Source organism: Caretta caretta, chromosome 1, assembly GCF_965140235.1.
Source record: "Caretta caretta isolate rCarCar2 chromosome 1, rCarCar1.hap1, whole genome shotgun sequence".
NCBI lineage: Eukaryota > Metazoa > Chordata > Testudines > Cheloniidae > Caretta > Caretta caretta.
The window spans coordinates 101,604,566-101,628,825 of record NC_134206.1 but is presented as its reverse complement, the minus strand read 5'-3'; the positions used below and the strand labels follow the sequence as shown (position 1 = coordinate 101,628,825).

Here is a 24,260-nt window from a genome sequence, read left to right as displayed (position 1 = left end):
ATAGTACATTTAGGTGCTGTACATTGAGCAAAGCAGTGATCCTGAGGTGAAACCATTAAACTCAAATGTACAGTTCTTTGGGAGCAGTGGATCTGTGCCTTCTGGGAGAGTACAGTGGAACAGGGCCTGGGCACTCCACAGAGACTCATATGGGGGGGCCTTCCCGATGGCCAGCCGTAACTGCATCGGCATGGCCCGAACTTCCGCCCCTCCGAGGCCGCTCACCATTACCAACTGGCCCCGACAGGGCGGGGTGCCATGCAGTATTGTCACCTCCGCTCCTGTGTCCACAAGGGCCATTACTCGTTGTTCCCCCCCCTCCCCGCTAGGGCAGCAGATCTCTACTGGGACATAAGAAGGGTGGTCTCCCACAACATAGCACCTTACCTCCAGGGCAGGGGGTGAGGGGGACCCATCACCCCGTCAATACTGGGCAGGCAGCTTCCATTCAATATAGTCTGCCAGTGGGGCAGAAGGTTGGGGCCACTGGGGGGTGCCATCTACCTTGTTTTGGGGCCGCCCTTTCATCGGGGCCCCTACCCTCTCCTTGATACGCTGTTCCGGCTTAAGGTGTAACCAGCATTTTAACAGCTCAGCATTGGTTTTCCCATCCACTTCCCCAAAGGAATCCCTGCTTTCAGTAGGTCTTTAAACACTGTATTGCGGCTAACCCTCTCCTTTTGCTTCTCATTCACCTGCCGCAGCTTTGTGGTTTTCGTCATACTGTCAATTTCCATTAATTGCATCATGAGCTGTGCCGCATCCCCCACCAATCCTATGGCCACCCAACCATTGGCAGGATCATCGCCTTGAGGGGGGGCAGTTCCGCAGAAGCTGGGTGCGGATGGTACTGGTCAGGTCTACAACGTCATGCCCTTCAAAATGCTCGGCAAATATGCCAATGAGCATGCCCAGCTGTCGGAGCTGGCTAACCCCCTCTGGGATGGAGGCCCACTGTTTCAACCCGTCATCCATGTCTGCGGGCGAGCTCCAGATGGTTTTGATAGCCATGGTCAACCATGCCATGAGGGAGGGATACGGATAATTCGCCTCCGAGTTCGCCCCTATCTTGAGACTCCTACAAAGGAGGGGGTCTGTGGTGAGCGAGCCCATCCTGCCTAGCTCAGTAGGGGTAAGGGTAATCGCATCCGCTCCATCATCCCACATCCATAGCAGCCAGGCCAGCAGCGGTTCCTTGGGACGCTGCTTGAAACGCTGCACGAAATCCTGTATCTCGGAGGATTTATATTGCTGGATAAAATCCCTCCCTACCATTTGATCGTTCTCCCCATGCGGTCCCTCATATAGTGTCTTGACAACGGGCCGCAGTTGTGGGTACAGCCCCGCCTTCCCCGGGAGATTCGTCCTCGCTTGTCTCCCAAATGTCCCCATCCCAGGTTTCTGGATCCCAGTCGCTTTTGCGCACCAGTGCACGTACGGCAAGGGGACACACGTCTTGCCGTCCTGCCTTTCACCGCCAGTGGTTCGCAATACGAGCCGCCATAACCGCGCATCGGTGCTTTAACCACTCGGCCCATTCGGCCGTACTAGTGATGACTTCTTGGGTTAGTAAACGGGCCTCATTTGCTTGCTGCAAATCAGCCTCTTATCTTCCTATCCTCTGTTGCTGAACCAGCAGCACCTTGTCCACTGCGCGGAGCGCGGTCAGGAAGACCCATCCCAGGTCCCCCACTGCTTTTCACTCCGTGGGTCCTACTTTGTCCAGCCAGAGCTTGGATATCAGTTCCTCCAGCCTAACTGGGGTAACCCCCAGCTCCTGTTCTAGCTCCGGCCATGCGGCAGGGACAACCAACCCACCAGCTTGCAAGCCACCAGTGCCCACCGTCCTGTGGAGGGCCACCCGGGGATGTGGCTCTCTCCCTCCCCCTTATCTTTCCTTCCCCAAAGAGGCATCCCTCCACTGGTACTCTGTTCGTGATGCCAATTGTGCCCGCAAGGGCAGGGGGGGAGATACCAGCAAAAGAAGGACACTCAGGCCTAAGAATAGTAAACGACGCTTTATTGAAGGAAGGAAGGAAGGAAGGAAGGAAGGAAGGAAGGAAGGAAGGAAGGAAGAACTTATGCTCCAATCTGCGCGGGGAGCCCCTAGGGTGTAGAGGCAAGGTTGTGGAAGATTGGCAAGGAGCTAAGTGGTGGACTGAGTACGTGACTGGATGTAAGCGGAGGATGCAGACAGTTTCAACAAACTTTGTCCGACAGACCCTGCCAAAAGATATTGTAGCATAGCTCAGCATATTTTTCCTGTAAACAAGTTAGTTTATGTAATAAGCATAAATCATACATATAAGAATGTAACCAGCTGTTGACCCCGAGATAAGCGCGGAGAATATAGCTCCGCAGAGGACTCCCCCCCCGGTGGAGTCCTGCCTGGTCAGCTGTCCCGAACAGCCAGAGTCCCCTGCAGCCCCTCCGTGCGTCCTAGGGGCTCCCCACGCAGATTGGAGCATAAGTTCTTCCTTCCTTCCTTCCTTCCTTCCTTCCTTCCTTCCTTCCTTCAATAAAGCATAGTTTACTATTCTTAGGCCTGAGTGTCCTCCTTTCACTGGTATCTCTCTCCCCTCACCCTTGTGGGCACAATGTCTGTTGTAAAAGCATTTGTACACCTCCTTTGCACCCTGACATAACTTTTGCATCATCAAAGCAAGAACAAAGTATTTTGAAGGTTAAGAGCCAGTTTGTGGAGATCTTTCAAAATCTATTGTGTAATCTCTTCAGCAATGAGTCCATGCAGTTGGGCTAGTCCAATAAGTCTCTCCTTGGCTTTTGCCATCAACAGAGCATAAAACAGTGGATAAACGTAAGTATGTTGATTGAAAATTCCTGATTAATTGTTCACAGTAAGATCTAAGTCCTTGAAGTTTACGATATCTTGATCTCCTCTCAAAAGCAACTCATTTATCACTGCAAACTGGATAATTTTTGCCGAGGTTTTTAAATAGTGCTAGTTTCTTTCAGTGTGAAGGTGACACCAAAGCAGCAATTGTGGAACTTGAAAATGCAAGTTATGATAAAATAAATATCATCCAAAATCATTCATTAATGTTATTGAGAAAATGAACACACTGACATAATAAAATTTAGCACATTTTTTGTATGCTGGATCTACCACATCAAGTTTTGAAGCTTTCCTCAAGACAAGAAATTTAAAATGTATAAATAAATAAAGATCCTTTTTTTTTTAGTTTCTCTCTCTCGCTCTCTCTCTCCCACTTCTTTCTTCCCCCACCCCCTACACTTGGCATGGTGATTCATGGTTCTTCAGTGTGGGGAAATTTTTCTTCTTTCTTAGGGTTTGTCTACACTTACTGCACTGCTGTAGCGATTAGTGAAGACACTACTTACGCATAGCTACTCCAAGAGTCGGTAACTATGTTGACAGGAGAAGTCCTCCTGTTGACATAGCGCTGCCTATGCTGGTGGTTAGGTTGATATAACTGTCATTCAGGGGTGGGTTTTCCACACCTCTGAGCAACACAGTTGTACTGATATAAGTTTGTAGTGCAGATCCAAGCCTTAGTTTTCCAGGACTAAGGGGTTTTATTCAGTTTCAAATTGTTCCGACCATTGATTCAATTGTATATTGTTTGGAGTTCAGACTCCCTGTTCTTCCATTGGGGTGTCTGGACCCTGATTGTCACAGAAATGTAGAAATAGCAAAAAATTATCTGTAGCACCTCTTTTCCTTGCTGCAGTCCAATCCGCTATTTTATTCAAGTGGACGAAGCAGTTTTCATATTTGATTACACTTTTTCCAGGCAAAAGTGTATTTTTCCATTTGAAAAATCCAGATTTGATAAAAACTATATTGGCTCCCATTCCACCCACATTGCCAGTGTGTGCATATATCCCACAAGTTTAAAAAAAAGGGCCTTATCAGCTTTAACAGAGCTCGTATTCATAGCCTGTTGCCTGTCTAGGAGTTCCCCTTGACTCTGCAATGATGTCACAATCCCTGGAACCTGGACAGTCCATCTAATGTTTCTTCTAGGCTCTAGAGGAGTTTTCCAATTCAAGTCAGCCCGTCCGTGCACTCTGATGCGCTCTAAATGGAGCTTTCTCCTCTCTCTCAGTTTGAACAGAACTCTTTCCTTCTTTTCCCTCCAAACAGGTAGGCAGGGTCTGGTCACAGAAATTCCAGCATAGAACCGTGTCCCCACTTAGCGACTTTGTATACTTTGTGTAAGGGGACTGTTGCCTCCTTACTAACATTCAGTGGGGGTGTTTTAGTTGCTAGCTCCCAAAACTAAAAAGCAGGAAGGGTCGATGGGGAATCAGGACCCTGAGACTGATAGTCCCCAGGAACAATGGGGAGAGGCCAATGCTCCAGGTCAGCCTGAATGACAGGGTAGGCAGGCTAATCAGGGAGTCAGGAGGCCAGGGGGGTCCCGTCCTCAGTGTGAGCTGGATTTGCCTGGGTCAGACAGAGTGGGGCCGAGCTAAGGAGAAAGCGGGGGCCCAAGCTAAACTGGGGAGTAGAGCTGTGCCAGATCCAGAGGGACCAGAAAAGCAACCCAGGGAGAGCAGACCCTGTCCTGGGAGCAGAGCTGCAGCCCCAAAGCCAGAGGCACAGCCCAGAGAGAGCAGACTTGCCCTGGGAAGAAAGCTGTAGCAACCAGAGCCAGAGGGGCCAGAAAAGCAGCGCATGAAGCAAGTCACTGCTGGGAGCAGAGTCACAGAAGCAGCCTGCAGAGCAGACCTGTCCTGGGAGCAGAGCTGTAGCAACCAGAGGCAGAGGGGCCAAAGAAGCAGCCCAGGGAGCTGGAGGCAGAGCAGCAGAGACAGAGTGGAGGAGCTGGGGCTGGAGCAGTCTGGAGCTGGGTGCAGGGAGCAGCTGGGGAGACCAAGGGGGACCCTGGGCAGCAGGCCCAGCACAGGGAGACGCCTCAGCCAAGAGGCTCTGCAGGCCAGGCTTGGATCGTAATCCCGACAGGGTGGGGGCGACACTGGGAAGAAGGGTCCTACCACTTAGAGCCTGAGAGCGTGTGGCCACCACCAAAGCAAGTGTCCAACCCACAGTATCCCTGCAGCACAGCCAGGGTCTGAGAAGGAGGCCTGGGACTTACAAGGAACAGACTGTGAACTGCCCTGACATTCCAGAGACACTGTTTGTGATGTTCCCTGCCACAGAGCAGGTGGATGTGTTTCCTTTAATCTTTCCCATTTTTCCTTATTCTTTTTAAAATTAATTGTTGATTAAATAACTTGCATTTGCTTTAAATTGTATGTAATGGTCAGTGGGTCAGAGAAGTGCCCAGTGCAGAGAGAGTACCCCAGAGTGGGGACACCCTAGCCCCTGTCCTAGGTGACCACAGCAGGGTTGGGGGTCGAGCTCCCCAGGAATCCTGGGCCCAGCCTTGTTGGGGTTATGAGGACTCTGCCAGACAGGAGAGTGGAAGGGGAGTCCTCAAGGGCAGGGAGGCCATTGGGTAAAGGAAGTGGGAGCGAGGACTCAGATCCTTTCGCTAGCCCACTTCACCGGGGTAGTGCAGAAGCCAGGAAAGTTCCCTACAAGAGCGGGACTATTCCCCTGCTTACATTTGCAAGCCTCCTTGCAGAGATCCTCTCTGTACAGGGTTACAATGCAATCCCCAAGTTTAATTTAGCTGAAAGACAGTTGATAAAATGCCCCACCCCCAGACCTCTGCTAGCTACCAGAATTGTGACTACTACTCTGTGGCTTTAGGCCTACAATCACCTATCTGTGAAAACTCTCAGATAAGAAACTGGGGGGCAGAGGGCAGGAAATGGAACAAATTTAATTTCTACGGGGGAGGGGAAAGATGTGGGCAGGGGTGCAATGCCCCCTCTTGTGTTAGGGACTCCCTCCTCCCATCAGGGGGTGGGTATCTGAGGCAGAACTGACTCATATATATAAGCCAAATTCCTGCCCTGATATTAGCCTTCTGATTTGGCAGGGGTAAAAATAAGCTTATATATGTGAATTATATGGCTGATATATGATATGTGAAATCAGCTTTCAGGTACTATTTTAAAAAGCAACTAATCCATGCATCATAAAACATGTTTAGCCTTGACCTATGAAATGTAAATAGTCTCAGTCTAACAATGGGTGAATGGAACTTTCTGAATTCCAGGGGACTACTACTACCCATGGCATATCTTACTAACTGAAAGAACCAAGAGGCATTTACAGTGACTTTCAGCAGGAAGGATTCACATTAGTGCTGTCTCACAGGACTACAATGCAGAATGGCCCCTTTGGATTACTCTAAAGCTAAATATCCTCTGTAAAATATAGCTATCTTTACCAGTCAGCAAGTTAGATTTTTATTATTAATATGTGGATAGATTTATTTCCAGATCCAATAATACTCTCTAAATCTTTAGGAAGGCTGTCTGCCTTCATATCAAATCCTTAAACAGGAACGAAAATCTTTATAAAAAGATTTAATAAATGTGATGGATAAATTCTGCCATAAGATGCACACTTGGGGATCCCATTGATTTTAATGAGAGGACCACATGCCAAGTTCAGCTTTTCTGAGTGCAGAATTGGTCCTTTGGGACACGTGTACTCTTCATGGCTTGAGGCTCAGAGGGCCTTGAGGGGCTGGGGACTGTAGAAACCACAGTCTGTGGAGTAGGTACATATCTCTGCTGTTTGGTGAAAACCAGTGGGGTGGCACTGAGATCATTGCTCATTTAACTGTCAATATCTCCCAAAAGAAAAGATAGGTGACATCTTACCTCCATTGCTTAAGATGCCACCTTTTGACATTGAGGGTCTTGTTGGCTATATTCTGAATCTTCCATTTACAGCAAGTATTATTAAATAGGTTGTGACAAAATAATTCCAGTACTGTCTAGATTCTTTTTTCGGTATTTTTACTAGCTCTCTAATGTGGGTTGTTGTTTTTTCTTGGGGCGGTGGAGGGGGCCTAGACTAAATATTTTTGGGTGTTCCTTACCCCTTTTTTGGGTTAAATCTAGCTAAATTTCTGAACAAAATGCCATTTTGAATTGAAAAGCAGAAAGTATTTTGTTTTGAAAATGTTGCACTGAAATAATATGACTCGTTTGAAATTCCCCCCTCCCTTTTTCTGAAACTATTTGGTGAATTTGACCTGAATACACAAATAGTTTCAGTCAATCCAAAACTGCATTTTTCAGCAAATAAACTATTTGTCAAAAAAAAAAATCACTCCACTCTGGTCCTGGGTCTCTGTGGGTATGTCTCACCCACAGTTGGCCCATGCCGGCTGACTCAGGCTCATGGGGCTCAGGCTAAGGGGCTGTTTAATTACGGTGTAGACATTCAGGCTTTGGCTGGAGCCTGAGCTCTGGGACCCTCCCTCTTCCCCTCCTCCTCCCCCCTCCAAGCCCCCACCCCGTGGAACCTCAGACGCTGGGCTCCAGCCTGAGCCCAAATGTTTACAAAGCAATTAAACAGCCCCCAAAGCCTGAGCCTTGCAAGCTTGAGTCAGCCAGCACAGGCCAGCCATGGGTGTCTAAGTGCAATGTAGAAGTACCCTATATTCCTCTGCATTCGGCAAATAGTTGTGAAACCCACTACCAAAAGGTGTTTCTAGTGCACAGGATGGACAGTGTTCTGGGAATAAATCAGGTTGCATAGTGAAGCAGCCTATCTGTAGGACCTGTGCCTCATTTGTTGCAGAAGTTGGAAGGTGTGTAGTGAATGAGGCAGGGGACTGTAGGAAGAAAAAGGATGACCTTGTGATTAAGGAAGTTGATTCTCTTTCTGAGTCAGCCATGGAGTTCCTCTGTAATGCTAGGCAAGTCACTCAAACCAAAATTTTCACACATATTTGTGGACACTAATTGGAGGCCACTGATTGGATGTTCCTTGTGAGACACCTGGGGCCAGATTAGCAAAAGTGCTGAGCACTCACAACTGTAACTAACATTGATTGGAGCAGGGCTTTAAACATATGTGCAATAAAAATACTAAGTATTCTGAAAAATTCTGTTTAAATGTGGTGCCTCATTTGGTGAGGCTAGTAAATATACATAAAAGAAACTCTGCCTTCCATACAGAATATGATCATTATCTGCCTCAGCTCTGTTAGAACTTTCTGAAGTCCTACTCCTAGTCACAGTACAAACTAAACTCTATGTTGCAACTATTACAGCCTGGTTATAATAAAAAGTAACATTGAATTTTCAAAGGAAGCCCCTTAAAATAGCATCTGTACAAGAAAGAACCCAAAGAAACGGCTCACTAGAACAGGATTCAAGGCTGAAATAGTGATGCTGTACTAAGCAACTTAGGACTGGCACATCATGATACAGTATAATTCAATGGGGCTGTTGCCACTGCATTTTTCCAACCAGCAAAGAGTAAATCTTTGTGTGCATGTGTGCACTCCGAATGGTTATGTACTCTTGAATGGATTAAAATAAACACCACTATAGGAGCTTATGTTGTTCAATGCACTTCTGGAAGTTGCTCAGCCACTACAATGATGAGTGCGATACAGAATAGAATAGAAACAAGTTCAGACTGACTGGCTTGTGAGACCAGGTTTTTGGCCAGAAAAGACGAGCCAATCTAGGAAAATGATTAGGAAAAACAAGATTGGGAAGAAGTTTTGAATGTCCATTTCCCAAGCTTTGTTAGCAGCAAAGCACATGTTCATATTAGTGGTCACTGTTTAACAATTCTGATCTACCTGTTACACATACCGGTTAAGCAAATGATACAGTCTTTGCAAGTATATTACCATGTGCAGAAATTGTTCTTTTTGTTAATTACTCACATGACCTTGGATCACTAAAACAGATCAAAGAAACAAAAACCCCAACCCTGCTAGCTGCAACTAACGGCTTTAGTTAAGAACATGGCACAGTATACGACATATAAAAATAAATCCTTGTTAGGTGAATGTTTAACATTTTAATGACTTCAGGTGTCTAGTTAAATTCTGTATTTGAGGGTTATTTCTGCAATCTGTATGGCAAGCAAACTGATGGCTACAGGTTGAATTCCCCAAAAGCTTTACTACATCAGGCTATGTCCATCAAGGAAAGCTAAAGCTGAGAGACAACTTTTTGGTACAAATAGCTTCCAAAAACCAATCTGAGGGATTGGAAGAATAGAAAAGATTTGTAGCTGGATTCCATTAGAAAGGCACTCACCGCCAAAACAGTGGCTCACACTGTGGCTTCTAGAGCCACACACCTCAGGGACCATCTGCATACAGATTTATTCTTCATTGTGGGAAGACCCTCAATTTTGGGCCTGTTCTTTAGGTCTGTTCTTTCGCTGGCAGGAAAGGTGAAAGCACAGATATGAGCTTTAGACTTCACCATGGGATGGATGAATGCTAGCAATACACCCAATACTATCAAGGAGTTTTGGGATTCTAGTATTGAGAGGATCCATGCTGGTACTAGCACAAGTAAGCGGTACCGAGGAATTGAGCTGGGAGAAATTTTTCTAGCCAATATTAAATTAATGTTTTTTTGTGGTACTAAAACAGTTTGCAAATTTGGGTTGAATTTGGGTGTATAGTTTAATCCAAAACCCTCCCCTTTTTTTAAAAAAAAAGTCAAAATGATCCATTTTGACATTTTGCTTTGAAATGACATTTTCTAAACAAAATATAAGTTCCAAAACAAGTGTCAAAACATTTGATTTTGACCCAAACAATTTGTGGGGGTGGTGTTCTTTCATTTTGTCAAGAAAAAAACCAAAACATTCCCCGATTTCAGTTTGGCTACCAAACCAAAAAAAAAAAATGGATTATTTTTGAGATATGCTGGGGAATGGCACATAGAATCATAGAATATAAGGGTTGGAAGGGACCCCAGAAGGTCATCTAGTCCAACCCCCTGCTCAAAGCAGGACCAATTCCCAGTTAAATCATCCCAGCCAGGGCTTTGTCAAGCCTGACCTTAAAAACCTCTAAGGAAGGAGATTCTACCACCTCCCTAGGTAACGCATTCCAGTGTTTCACCACCCTCTTAGTGAAAAAGTTTTTCCTAATATCCAATCTAAACCTCCCCCACTGCAACTTGAGACCATTACTCCTCGTTCTGTCATCTGCTACAATTGAGAACAGTCTAGAGCCATCCTCTTTGGAACCCCCTTTTAGGTAGTTGAAAGCAGCTATCAAATCCCCCCTCATTCTTCTCTTCTGCAGGCTAAACAATCCCAACTCCCTCAGCCTCTCCTCATAACTCATGTGTTCCAGTCCCCTAATCATTTTTGTTGCCCTTCGCTGGACTCTCTCCAATTTATCCACATCCTTCTTGAAGTGTGGGGCCCAAAACTGGACACAGTACTCCAGATGAGGCCTCACCAATGTCGAATAGAGGGGAACGATCACGTCCCTCGATCTGCTCGCTATGCCCCTACTTATACATCCCAAAATGCCATTGGCCTTCTTGGCAACAAGGGCACACTGCTGACTCATATCCAGCTTCTCGTCCACTGTCACCCCTAGGTCCTTTTCCGCAGAACTGCTGCCTAGCCATTCGGTCCCTAGTCTGTAGCTGTGCATTGGGTTCTTCCGTCCTAAGTGCAGGACCCTGCACTTATCCTTATTGAACCTCATCAGATTTCTTTTGGCCCAATCCTCCAATTTGTCTAGGTCTTTCTGTATCCTATCCCTCCCCTCCAGCGTATCTACCACTCCTCCCAGTTTAGTATCATCCGCAAATTTGCTGAGAGTGCAATCCACACCATCCTCCAGATAATTTATGAAGATATTGAACAAAACCGGCCCCAGGACTGACCCTTGGGGTACTCCACTTGATACCAGCTGCCAACTAGATATGGAGCCATTGATCACTACCCGTTGAGCCCGACAATCTAGCCAGCTTTCTACCCACCTTGTAGTGCATTCATCCAGCCCATACTTCCTTAACTTGCTGACAAGAATACTGTGGGAGACCGTGTCAAAAGCTTTGCTAAAGTCAAGAAACAATACATCCACTGCTTTCCCTTCATCCACAGAACCAGTAATCTCATCATAAAAGGCGATTAGATTAGTCAGGCATGACCTTCCCTTGGTGAATCCATGCTGGCTGTTCCTGATCACTTTCCTCTCATGCAAGTGCTTCAGGATTGATTTTTTGAGGACCTGCTCCATGATTTTTCCAGGGACTGAAGTGAGGCTGACTGGCCTGTAGTTCCCAGGATCCTCCTTCTTCTCTTTTTTAAAGATTGGCACTACATTAGCCTTTTTCCAGTCATCCGGGACTTCCCCGGTTCGCCACGAGTTTTCAAAGATAATGGCCAATGGCTCTGCAATCACAGCCACCAGATATTCTAGAATCTTTTAGACTTTTGACTTGCTTGTTTATTGGACTGTTTCTGTTTGCCCAAATTTGTTTTTAATACCACTGCAGAGAAAAATGCTTCAGGCTGGTATTCCATAAGAAGTTTATGAAAACTGTTAGACTGTTCTGAGAAAAACTCAATTTTTGCCCTCCCTCCCAAAAGCAGCAGTTTGAATATGTTTTTGTTTTGGTGCTGAGCAAAGCAAAGGATGGTGCTGAGCAAATTAAAGGTTTGGCACATGTGGTTAGATATTTGGCTGCATGTGTGTGTTTTCCATGTGTAATGTTCCAGCTCTGCACAGACAGTTGGCATAGCAGACCTTGAGCGAACCGCCCAATGACCACAAGATCTGTTAAGGTACAAAGGCACCTGGCCAGGTTTATTGTTGACAAAGCACGGTAATAGCACCTGGCAGACTTTACAATGATACTAAAACATGTATGTTCATTACAATGGACACACCTCAGTCAGTGGCTGGACTTTCCACTGCCCCCTAGGCTGGACGAAGATACTCCCTCTGAGATACATTTTTATACCCTGATACAAACAAGTTGCATACTGTTATTTTGATCTTATGTTTTAGGAGGGGTTGGTGTGTTTCTGTTATTTTGGGGGAATGTTTTTGTATCATCCTTGATATTGGGATGTTTTGGTAGCACTTGATATTGGGATGTTTTTGCATATGTACTTTGTGCTTAGCACTTTTTAGAAATGTATATTTTTGCAATGTTAGCCCAGTTTTTGCCAAATTCTATAAGGAGTTTCTGCCTCATACCAGGCATCTAATACAAGGGCTTATGTCTCAGGCTCTCTTCCTACTACAGCGCACAGGACCCAGTTGTATCCCTAGCTCTTTGCATTGGAAGAACCTGTATGTAGCTAGCGGCCTTTGGTCAGGTAGGGGTAGTGTGGTCAGCTGTCACCATATTGCAGTGGTGCCAATTCTCACAATTTTATTACAAGTCTTGTGATATTTGATTAAAAAACAAACAAAATAAAACAGCTGCTAGAATCAAGAGATTAAAAATCTATTTTTTATCGTCATTATTAAAGCTAAATTTCTGGCCCTCAAGGGTGTAGAGAAAAGCTGGAAAGCATGAATTAAGTGCACATCCTCAAGGCTCAGAAACCAGAAGGCAAATAGAAAGAACAAGTCCATGGGGCCGGATGCGTTGCATCCGAGAGTGCTAAAGGAGTTGGCGGATGTGATTGCAGAGCCATTGGCCATTATCTTTGAAAACTCATGGCGATTGGGGGAAGTCCCGGATGACTGGAAAAAGGCTAATGTAGTGCCCATCTTTAAAAAAGGGAAGAAGGATGATCCTGGGAACTACAGGCCAGTCAGCCTCGCCTCAGTCCCTGGAAAAATCATGGAGCATGTCCTCAAGGAATCAATTCTGAAGCACTTAGACGAGAGGAAAGTGATCAGGAACAGTCAGCATGGATTCACCAAGGGAAAGTCATGCCTGACTAATCTAATTGCCTTCTATGATGAGATAACTGGTTCTGTGGATGAAGGGAAGGCAGTGGACGTGTTATTCCTTGACTCTAGCAAAGCTTTTTACACGGTCTCCCACAGTATTCTTGTCAGCAAGTTAAAGAAGTATGGGCTGGATGGATGCACTACAAGGTGGATAGAAAGTTGGCTAGATTGTCGGGCTCAACGGGTATTGATCAATGGCTCCATGTCTAGTTGGCAGCCGGTATCTAGCGGAGTGCCCCAAGGGTTGGTCCTTGCGCCGGTTTTGTTCAATATCTTCATTAATGATCTGGAAGATGGTGTGGATTGCACCCTCAGCAAGTTTGCGGATGACACTAAACTGGGAGGAGTGGTAGATACACTGGAGGGTAGGGATAGGATACAGAAAGACCTAGACAAATTGGAGGATTGGGCCAAAAGAAATATGATGAGGTTCAACAAGGACAAGTGCAGAGTCCTGCACTTAGGACGGAAGAATCCAATGCACCGCTACAGACTAGGGACTGATTGGCTAGGCAGCAGTAATAGATTTTAAGGTGAAAAGGGAACGCTATGATTATCTAGTATAAATGAAATACATTGTCTCCTTAAGTCTCTCACTGTAGGGCAGTGTTACTGGCTTCTAATCATTCTTGTAGCTCTTTTGCAAAATATCTCCAGTTTTTCATCATCCTTTCTGAAGTGTGGGCATTCTATGAATGTTCTCACCAAGGCCATATGCAGAGATAATACCACCTCCCCTTGTCCTGCTTGATGTTCCCTAGTTTATATACCCATGGTTTGCATTTGCACTCTTAGCTACCACATCTCATTCAAGTTTGGTTTGTTAAGTGCTAGGGCTGGTCAAAAATTTTTCATCAAAACAGGTTTTCAATAGACAATTGGGTTTTTGACGACTTCAATTTTTTTCCACAAAAAAGAGCCTGCTTTCTTTATTTTTCATTGACAAAATGAATGCTCAAAAAACTAACGATTTCAAATCAGAAACTCTGCCATCGTGCCTCATCAAAGTGGTAGGTCAGTTGCCTCATGTTTCGGGCCGGTTTTGTTCAATATCTTCATAAATGATCTGGAGGATGGTGTGGATTGCACCCTCAGCAAGTTTGCAGATGACACTAAACTGGGAGGAGAGGTAGATACGCTGGAGGGTAGGGATAGGATACAGAGGGCCCTAGACAAATTAGAGGATTGGGCCAAAAGAAATATGATGAGGTTCAACAAGGACAAGTGCAGAGTCCTGCACTTAGGACGGAAGAATCCCATGCACCGCTACAGACTAGGGACCGAATGGCTCGACAGCAGTTCGGCAGAAAAGGACCTAGGGGTTACAGTGGACGAGAAGCTGGATATGAGTCAACAGTGTGCCCTTGTTGCCAAGAAGGCCAATGGCATTTTGGGATGTATATGTAGGGGCATTGCCAGCAGATCGAGGGACGTGATTGTTCCCCTCTATTCCACATTGGTGAGGCCTCATCTGGAGTACTGTGTCCAGTTTTGGGCCCCACACTACAAGAAGGATGTGGAAAAATTGGAAAGAGTCCAGGGGAGGGCAACAAAAATGATTAGGGGACTGGAACACATGACTTATGAGGAGAGGCTGAGGGAACTGGGATTGTTTAGTCTGCGGAAGAGAAGAATGAGGGGGGATTTGATAGCTGCTTTCAACTAGCTGAAAGGGGATTCCAAAGAGGATGGATCTAGACTGTTCTCAGTGGTAGCTGATGACAGAACAAGGAGTAATGGTCTCAAGTTGCAGTGGGAGAGATTTAGGCTGGATATTAGGAAAAACTTTTTCACTAGGAGGGTGGTGAAACACTGGAATGCGTTACCTAGGGAGGTGGTGGAATCCCCTTCCTTAGAAGTTTTTAAGGTCAGGCTTGACAAAGCCCTGGCTGGGATGATTTAGATGGGATTGGTCCTGCTCTGGGCAGTGGGTTGGACTAGATGGCCATCAGAGGTCCCCTCCAACTCTGTTATTCTATGATTCTATGATGTTTATTATTTTTTTAAAAATATAAGGATTTTTAAGCCAATTTCATGATTTATGGCCTAACTCAAGATTTCTGTGTACTTGAATTTGACAATACTGATATGTTTTTTTCCATACACAAAGAACAAATGGATACTTTCAGTCACAGTGACCTTTATTTTAGATTAAAAGACAAAAGAAGGGAACAAATGTAAAGTGTCTATGAGAGAGCATGTAGTGTCCCTCCCCTCTGACAGTCTGCACTGACTGTGAGCACAAAATGGCTGCTGAACTTACCATACCAGGAGAATGCACAGAAATTTAAAGGTGCAGTACACAGAAAAACAAAGCAATAACAGTTACATACATAAATACACCACACATGGCACTATGCCCTGTCCCTGGACCTGAAGGCAGGATGTACTGTAGGCTCAGGGAACCATGAAAGGGGATGGGGAGGACCAGGGAGGAGACACAGTGTTTCCTTGGCAAACCCATGGGATACTCATTCAGGTGTTAACCCAGTTCGAGTTTTTCTCAAATCTCATGGAGGTTTTTTGTTTTGTTTTGCAGGGTGTGATCAGAAACCCAAGGAAAAGCATAATTCGCTCCAAGAACAGAGAATATGAAGTGTGTGTGTAACAGTTAAAATATTATTAGTCTCTATTATCGCTGTATTAAATATTAGTGTTGACTCTTCAGTCCCCCAGCCTTCCCTAAGCAGTCTTTGGCTCAAGATTCAAAGAGTTAGTGAGTTTTGGCTCGTACTTGTGAAAAGTCAGTGCAAACATGTGAAGGTTATTTGCACAGCTGGCAAGCCAATGGACCTCCCAGTCCCCAACCAGTCTTGCTTGCTCTACCCACTCACCATCTGCAAGCTCTGCAACCTCCTGAGATATCTGAAGGGATACTGTCAGGGCTTCCTGAACAATAGAGAGGGATCTAGGGTGGAGGAAGAAGGATGTCTGAAAAATAGGGAATGGTCACATCTTCAAGTGAACCTGCAGAGCCTGGTTTACTTCCAGTCCTTGCAAATTAACCTGCAGGGTTCAATTCATGAACCCCCTTTGCAAACTGGATCTCACAGGATTCAAATAGCCCTATTCTGAATTCAACTTTATAGAATGTAGGCTGGGGCTCTGATCTTGCAATTGAATCCACAGGAGTGGACCTTTGTTGTGCCCCTTTGGGGTCCCATTAAAGTTAATGGGGCTCTGCATGGGCAGAAGGGAACGCTCATACAGATCTGATTTTAGGTTTGGGGGTCTTAAGAACTTCCAAAATCCAATTACTTAAAGCAAATATGTGTGCCTGATACCTGCTTCAGAACTGCAACGTCTGCAGAGCTATGTTTTGTAGCAAACAAAACATGCTCAACTTTTATGGATTTGTTCAAAGGATGGCAAAACACAAGACCAGAGAGTGAGACCAGTGCAGAAGCTAGAAGCCTGTTTCTCAGAAGCTTGGTTGCTTATATTTAACAATCCTGCTGGTTCAGTATGCTTTTGAGAGAGCTAACGTCTAGTTGAATGCTCCTTGGCCACTGAGAATAGGGAATTCCCTGCAAGCAGCCTCAGAGAGGCACTTTTTGACCGGGATCTTGCTCATAATTAGAGGTGTGCATTCTTGCACACTAAGCAGCATGATCTGATCTACTGTTAATAAAACTTAAGATCTCCATGTGGGCTGTTTGTTAAAGAAACTTTATAAGGGTCAAATTCTGATCCTATTAAAGTCAACGGGAATTTAGCTTCAGTAGGAGCAGGATTTCCTCTCATACAAAGATACTCTGGGAAATGAGATAAAAGACTCGTTTTAAGAAAATTCAGATAAACTGGATGGTAGGCGTGGCTGGTGCTACAGATAATGTAATGTCATTACCCAGTAAAATATCGGAAAATGTGACCTTTTAGTTTCTTTAAAAAAAAATACTGCTTTGGAAGCCAGATACATTTCCATTCCTACCAAGCACTCAGGAGTCTGTATCTATAAAAAGTGTAACATCTGGACACTGTGATTGTAACTTTCTCATTATTATCAACAGTCAACCATGACAGATGGCTACTGCCAGAACCCTGAAAATCTTTCTTTGTTAAGAAATGATTTGTTGTTTTCCCTGCTATTGCTTAGGTTCTGTGGCTTTGAAACCAGTATTTGAATGGGGGCAGACATAACAATGTATTTCCCTACAAATTAAGGCTGGTTCTAGTAATTTAAAATATTTAGTCTACTGACAGTTATAATGCCAAATGATTTTGATATGGTCATACTATGGACACTGAAGTTTTACTGTTGTGGTAGATTTAAAAAAACAACTGTCGTAATGAGAATTATATTTTTGTTATGTTACACTTGTTTAATTGATTTACAAAAGGGTTAGAGCCAAATTTTTAAAAGTATTTAGACACATAATAGGATTTTCAAAAGCATCACAGTTGCCAACTTTCACATGGTAAATAAACACCTAGGCTTTCACAATAAGCCAAAAATCAAGCTAATCCCATTTCAAAACAAGGCCAAAACAAGCCATCCCTAAGAACCCAACACTCTATGTGAGTAGATCCCCCACCATGCAGTCTGGGATTACGATGGGCGCACTGTGCACCCCTGACTTTCCCCCCCTTGCCCCTGCTTGCTGGGAGCCGATCAAAAAAAAGAAGCTACTAGCCAAACAAGTAACAAGCTACAAGCCAAAAACTAGCCAACAAGCTACTCACAAGCCAGTTAAGCCAAAAATAAGCCCAATTTCTGTGTTTTTCCATGGGTTTGGCATGTCTGAAAGGCATCTTAGCACCTAACTTCCATTTATTTCAGTGGGTGCTAGGCCCCTACATGCTTTCTGAAAATCTCTCTAGGTGCCTAAATACATTTAAAAATCTGGTCATTAGTGTTTAAAACCTATTACTTTTTTATTGTGAGCATTGCAAGCTGCATAAAACCTACAAGAACTGATATTATTCTCTTTCGGAGCAGTTTAACTTCATTCATGATAAAAGAATGTTTTCTATTTGTTGCACCTAAAGTTGTCGTAACTTTACGTCTATAGATATGGGCCTAGTTCTGGCCATCTGTATTCAATTGGTCTTTACACATGCAGGTAATCTAAATGAAATCAATAAGCAGGGATTTGCAGGATCAGTCCCTATGGACCTGATTGATAGCCCACTGAAGGCAGTAGAAATATTTCTATTGATTTTAATGGCATCATATAAGGATCTGAGTGGTATTTGTTTTGTAAACTATTTGTATATTTAAAAAAAATTGTTAACTTCAGCTGTGGATTTTACAGAGGGAAGGAAGATAATCAGAACTGTAAATATCCCTTTTTTTTAAGGGAAGCTTGGGATCACTAATTGCTAATTTGAAATTTTTCTCTGGGTTTCAGTAGAAAGTTGCTTATTGTATCATCTACTGTTAATTAATAATAATATAGTTTTTAAAAATCTTGTCACTGTCACAAGTAAGACCAATATGACCAGCTTTAATTTTCACTAATCATTTTAATCTATGTTTATACACAGTATATTTTTATCTTAAAAAGTGCATGCTTGAAGTGGGGTGCAGTAAGCATTAGTGTTTACCTGTAGCTGGATTCTCATTCTGGGATAAACAAACTAATTACCACATTCACAAAAGGGTGCCATTTAATTGAGTGGTATCAGATTCGGCCCCCAACTATATATTACATTTATTCTGGGGACAAGAGTCTTGCTGGTTTGTAGGTAGAGGGGAGAGGAATGGGACAAAGAGGGTTAATTTTTAAGTGCTTTTTCTGTTGCAGTGGATTGTATAGGGTCCTTGTGCATTTTGCACTTTTCTGGTTCAGCTGAAGGAAATGAGAAGCTGAGGTGACCTCTTTCTTACTACAACCTAGCTTGAAAGTAACTAAGCAGAGGAGCCATGCAGAGCACAGGAATTAGCGTGGCCAGTGCAGGGTAGAGAAAGCATAGACCCACACAGCATTTGTTGAGATGTAACGGTACGGTGATTATGCAGTAACTATTCAATATGCAAATCCAAATCCCTTTACTCTGCAAATCCATTATTCACAAGTCAGTACAGAGATTTACATACAGGGAATACCTACATATTGAGAAATAACCGCACAGTGTTTGTACAGAGCAGACACTCTGAACTAGAATTCAGAGAAATGTACACCCAGGGAAAAAACGGTAGAGTTATGGATCAGTAAGTAAGTGTACAGCATTTTTCTGCTGTGATTGGTTGAGACAATTCCATATTATAATAGCCAGTACTTATGTCTGGTGACTCTGTGTGTGTGTGTGTGTGTGTGTGTGTGTGTGTGTGTGTGTGTGCACGTGCATATGGTGACAGTAGGAACCCTTATTTAGCAGAATCTAGTACTTGAAACGGAATATACTTTTGTTACTACTAATGAGTGGTCATCACACAGGGTCTGGACTGGAAGATCATTTAATCCCAATTGCTGGGACTTCATACTTGAACTCCCAAAGCTAATGGGCTACATACTCAATTATTACACTGGATTGCACATGCCCCTTGCTGGAATAGGTACCAGTGAGAGAGAGCTGCAAGACAGGCGACTTTTAGATTGTGGGGTAAGATAGGGCTTTTAGATAATATTTCAGTACTGCATGACTCTGCTGAGTACCATCTTAGATATACTTACTATGACTTGCCATAATTATTTTTACCTCTCTTTTACTTAATGAGTATCTATTTCTGTGCAGTTGCTAATAAAAATATTTTGTTTAAAAGAATTTAAATTGGGTTTCATAACTTAACTGGGGAAATAGCAGACATCCCAAAAGAGGGAATAAAGTGCTCAGGTCTACCATGGGAGACTGAGAAATGAACAGGTCTTGAGTAGAGAAGAGGCTTTGGCCTCCCTCCCAAAACAGTGTCCTAGAAGGGCTGCCAAGGGTCTCTGTGAGCATGAAAGAGCTTGAACAATCCAGACCAGGTGTTTTCAATCTTTTCCTTAGTGTGGTCCACATCTTACTAAAGACATTCCATGGGGCCCTTCCCTCCCATTCATGCTTGCACACACCACCTTCCTTTTTCCACTGGTGATCGAATAGCATCCATGAGACAACTACAGAATAAAAGTTATATGTAATATTTTTTTTAAAAAAGTTTCCTTTACTGTGATTTAGCAACTGGCTCCCTTTCCTTTCCTTAATGTGCTAAATCACATTAAAAGAAAGGTTTCAGAGTAGCCGCTGTGTTAGTCTGTATCCACAAAAAGAAAAAGAGGACTTGTGGCACCTTAGTAAGTACTCCTTTTATTAAAAGAAAGTAATCATACTTTAAATATTTTCCTATTATCACTTTCCTCATATCCCTAGGAAGGGATCTGCACTGCCTACTTCCACCAACAAACAGCCTGTCTGAATTCCCAGAGTTCAATACATTCACTGATGGAGTAGTTCTGGACACCCTAAAGGATCCAAGAGCTGTGAATCCTACTCGTGCCCTTCCAGGCTGGTGGAAGAGTCATGAGCAACTGGTGCCACTCATGACTGAAATAGCTCATGCCTCATTCAGATAAGGAACCTTTCTTTCTTACTTCAAACATGCAATAGTCTGACCAACACTGAATGAACCCACCCTGGATACATTGGTTCTATCTCACTACAGCTCCAATATCCAACTGTTCCTGAGTGAGCTCAGAGAAGTTAGCTAAAGGCTGACTACATGCTCATCTGGTTGAAGCTAATAGTCTAGACCCAGCACAATCTGGATTCAGGTCAGGACAAGGAATGGAAATAGCTTTTTTTAATTTGTATGGAAAAGATTTGATTTTTTCTGATACTGACCCAGACTTGTTCTGTGAGCTTATACAGTAATGAATCATCATGGCACCTTGTGCAGTGTAATGCCACATAAAGCTGCCATAGAGCTGCTTCTTCCATGTAAAAGAAAACTGCACACCTTTGCTCAGTGTTCCATTCTGGAAGCTCGCGTGGGGAGAAGAGGCACATCTCACCATATGGAAACTGTGAAATGGACGTGAGAACAAATGTTTTTAATTGAAATTGTCATTGCTGAGCCAGTCTGCTGTTTGGGGTAACTTGCTGAAAAGTGACAACAGCAGCAGGGAAATTGAATGGAACAGATTGTGAAACTAGTATCCATTCTGCATTAATTCGGGAACAGCATAAGGAAAATGTTCAGGTTGTTTGCTTAAACAAAACCATAAGGGTTAGGGCCCTGATCCTCTGAAATGCTGAGTGTGGAAAAGCAATGTGATACAGTGAATTGGACACTGTGGATCTGTTTCTATTCTCAGTTACATAAGAACATAAGAATGGCCATACTGGGTCAGACCAAAGGTCCATCCAGCCCAGTATCCTGTCTTCCAACAGTAGCCAATACAAGGTGCTTCAGAGGGAATGAACAGATCAAGTAATCATCAAGTCTCCCTGATTTGCTTTGTGATCTTGGGCCAAGAACTTCACCTCTGTCCCTTTGTTTCTCCTCCCATTCTTTGTGTTTCTTATCATAGAATCATAGGACTGGAAGGGACCTCAAGAGGTCATCTACTCCAGTCCCCTGCACTCATAGCAGAACTAAGTATTATCTAGACCAGGTGTCTCAAACTCAAATCACCACAAGGGCCACATGAGGACTAGTACATTGGCCCGAGGGCCACATCACTGACCCCCCCACTGCCCCCGGCCCCAACCCCACTCCACCCCTTCCATGAGACCTTGCCCCTGCCCTGCCTCTTCCCACCCCTTCCCTGCCCCCATTCCAACCCCTTCTCCAAAGTCCCCACCCCAACTCTGTCCCCTCTGCCCCTATTCCAACCCCTTTCCCAAATCCCTGCCCCTGCCCCGCCTCTTCTTCACCTCCACCCCTGAGCGCACAGCTCCCTGCTCCTTCCCCCTCCTTCCTGGAAAGTGCTAAGCACCTGGAGGTAGGCAGAGGAGCGGGGACGTGGCATGCTGTGGGGGAGATGGAGCAGTGGGTGAGGGGAGCTTGGTGGCCACAGGAAATAACTCTGTGGGCCGTGTGTTTGAGACCCATGATCTAGACCATCCCTGACAGGTGTTTGTCCAACCTGCTCTTAAAAGTCCCCAATGATGGAGATTCGACAACCTCCCTACGCAATTTATTCCAGTACTTAACCACCCTGACAGGAAGTTTTTCCTAATGTCCAACCGAAACCTCCCTTGGTTCAATTTAAGTCCATTGCTTCTTGTCCTATCCCAGGGATTAGCAACCTTTGGCACGCAGCCTGTCAGGGAAATCTGCCAGCGGGCCGGGACAGTTTGTTTACCTGCAGCGTCCGCAGGTTCAGCCGATCGCAGCTCCCACTGGCCGCAGTTCGCTGTTCCAGGCCAATGGGGGCTGCAGGAAGCAGCATGGGCCGAGGGATGTGCTGGCTGCTGAATGTTTTCTTGTTACCCTTTATATCTCTAGCTAGTTTGATCTCTTTTTGTGCCTTGGCCTTTCTAATTTTTTTCCTACATACTTGTGTTATTTGTTTATATTCATCCTTTGTAATTTGACCTAGTTTCCACTTTTTATAGGACTCTTTTTTGAGTTTCAGATCATTGAAGATTCCTGGTTAAGCCTGGGTGGTCTCTTGCCATGCTTCCTGTCTTTCCTACACAGTGGGATAGTTTGCTCTTGTGCCCTTAATAATGTCTCTTTGAAAAACTGCCAACTGTCTTCTATTGTTTTTCCCCTTAGACTGGCTTCCCATGGGAACTTACCTACTAACTCCCTGAATCTGCTAACGTCTCCCTTCTTGAAATCCATTGTCTTGGTTTTGCTGCTTATCTCTCCTACCATTCCTTAAAATCATGAACTCTACTATTTCATGATCACTTTCATCCAAGCTGCCTTCCACTTTCAAAATCTCAACCAGTTTCTCCCTATTTGTCAAAATAAAATCTAGAACTGCGTCTCCCCAGTAGCTTTCACCACCTTCTGAAATAAAAAATTATGTCCACTACATTCCAAGAATGTGTTGGATAATCTGTGCCCTGCTGTGTTATTTTTCCAACAGATGTCTGGGTAGTTGAAGTCCCCCATTACCACCAAGTCCTGGGCTTTGGATGATTTTGTTTGGTGCTTTAAAAAAAGCCACATCCACCTCTTCTTCCTGGTTTGGTGGTCTGTAGTAGACTCCTACCATGACATCACTCTTGTTTTTTACCCCTTTTATCCTTACCCAGAGACTTTCAACAACTTTGTCTCCTATTTCCATCTCAACCTCAGTCCCATGTATACATTTTTAATATATAAGGCAACACCTCCTACCTCTTTTCCCTGTCTGTCTTTCCTGAGCAAGCTGTACCCTTCTATACCAATATCTCTGTCATATGTATTATCCCACCAAGTCTCTGTGATGCCAACTATGTCATAGTTTGTTTATTTACTCGCATTTTGAGTTCTTCCTGCTTATTCCCATACTTCTCACATTAGTATGCAGACATCTAAGATATTGATTTGATTCCCCCTCTCAGTTCTGTCTTGTCTCTCCTTTATCCCTGCTATAACAGCCCATGCTCCCCCCAAATTCCAACCTTCTCTCAGGTTTCCATATTTTTGACTTACCTGTGGGCTTTGGTCACCTTCCCCCTTCAAATCTATTTAAATCCCTCCTCACTAGGCTATCCAGTCTATACAAATATGTTCTTCCCCTTCCTCAATAGGTGGACCCCATCTCTGCTTAGCAGTCCTTCCTGGAACAGCATCCTGTGGTCAAGGAAGCCAAAGCCCTCCTAGCGACACCATCTTCGCAGCCAGGCATTCACCTCCAGGATGCATCTGTCTCTGCCTGGGCCCCTACCCTTGACTGGAAGGATCGAAGAGAACACCACCTGTGCTCCCAACTCCTTCACCGGTATTCCCAGAGCCCTGTAGTCACTTCTGATCTGCTGAGGGTCATACCTTCCTGTATCATTAGTGCCCACAGGGATGGGTAGCATGGGGTAGTAGTCAGAGTGCTATTTAGATTGTAGTCTATTTAGTCTACTGTAGCCTATATAGATTGTAAACTCTTTGGGGAAGGGACAACTTCTTACTCTTTGTCCAGCACCTAGCACAATGGGCTCCCAATCTCAGTTGGGGCCTCTAGGGACTACTGTAATACAAACAATAACAAAAAGATAATTTGTGTTATTTTCATTGGCCATTGAAAGTGCTCAGCTTCCCTCAGGATCAGGTACATTCTTTTTCTGATAAATTTATTCTCCATTAATGTTTGACAAGGACTTTAAGGAGTCCAGCAGAGGCTAATTAAACTTGAAACAAGTCTTTACAGAGAATAACGTCTGTTAGATTTCCATTCAGAAAATTCTATCTGTAAACATGATAGATCATTCTATCTGTAAACATGATAGTACTGTGTGATGCTTTCAAAGTTTGATTACATAGCCTAGGTTGCATGGATTCACAGACTCAGGCACTGGTAAAGGTCCCTGTGTGAATGTTCTCTCATAGCACACACATTGGGCAAAGTGTGGGTCCTAAATTTAAACTGTGATACAACAGTGCTCTCACTCAAGGAATCAGATTTCTAGAAT

The 24,260-nt window shown here is 44.2% G+C and overlaps 1 protein-coding gene across 1 annotated transcript in view; it reads left to right on the top strand.

Moving 5' to 3' along the window:
- Positions 1–870: 870 nt before the first annotated feature.
- Positions 871–24,260, top strand: part of LOC125624452 (maestro heat-like repeat-containing protein family member 6) — a 68,271-nt gene continuing 44,881 nt past the window's right edge. The window contains 1 exon segment of the mRNA XM_048825591.2: positions 871–1,099. Coding sequence (XP_048681548.2) covers positions 871–1,099 — 229 coding nt within the window.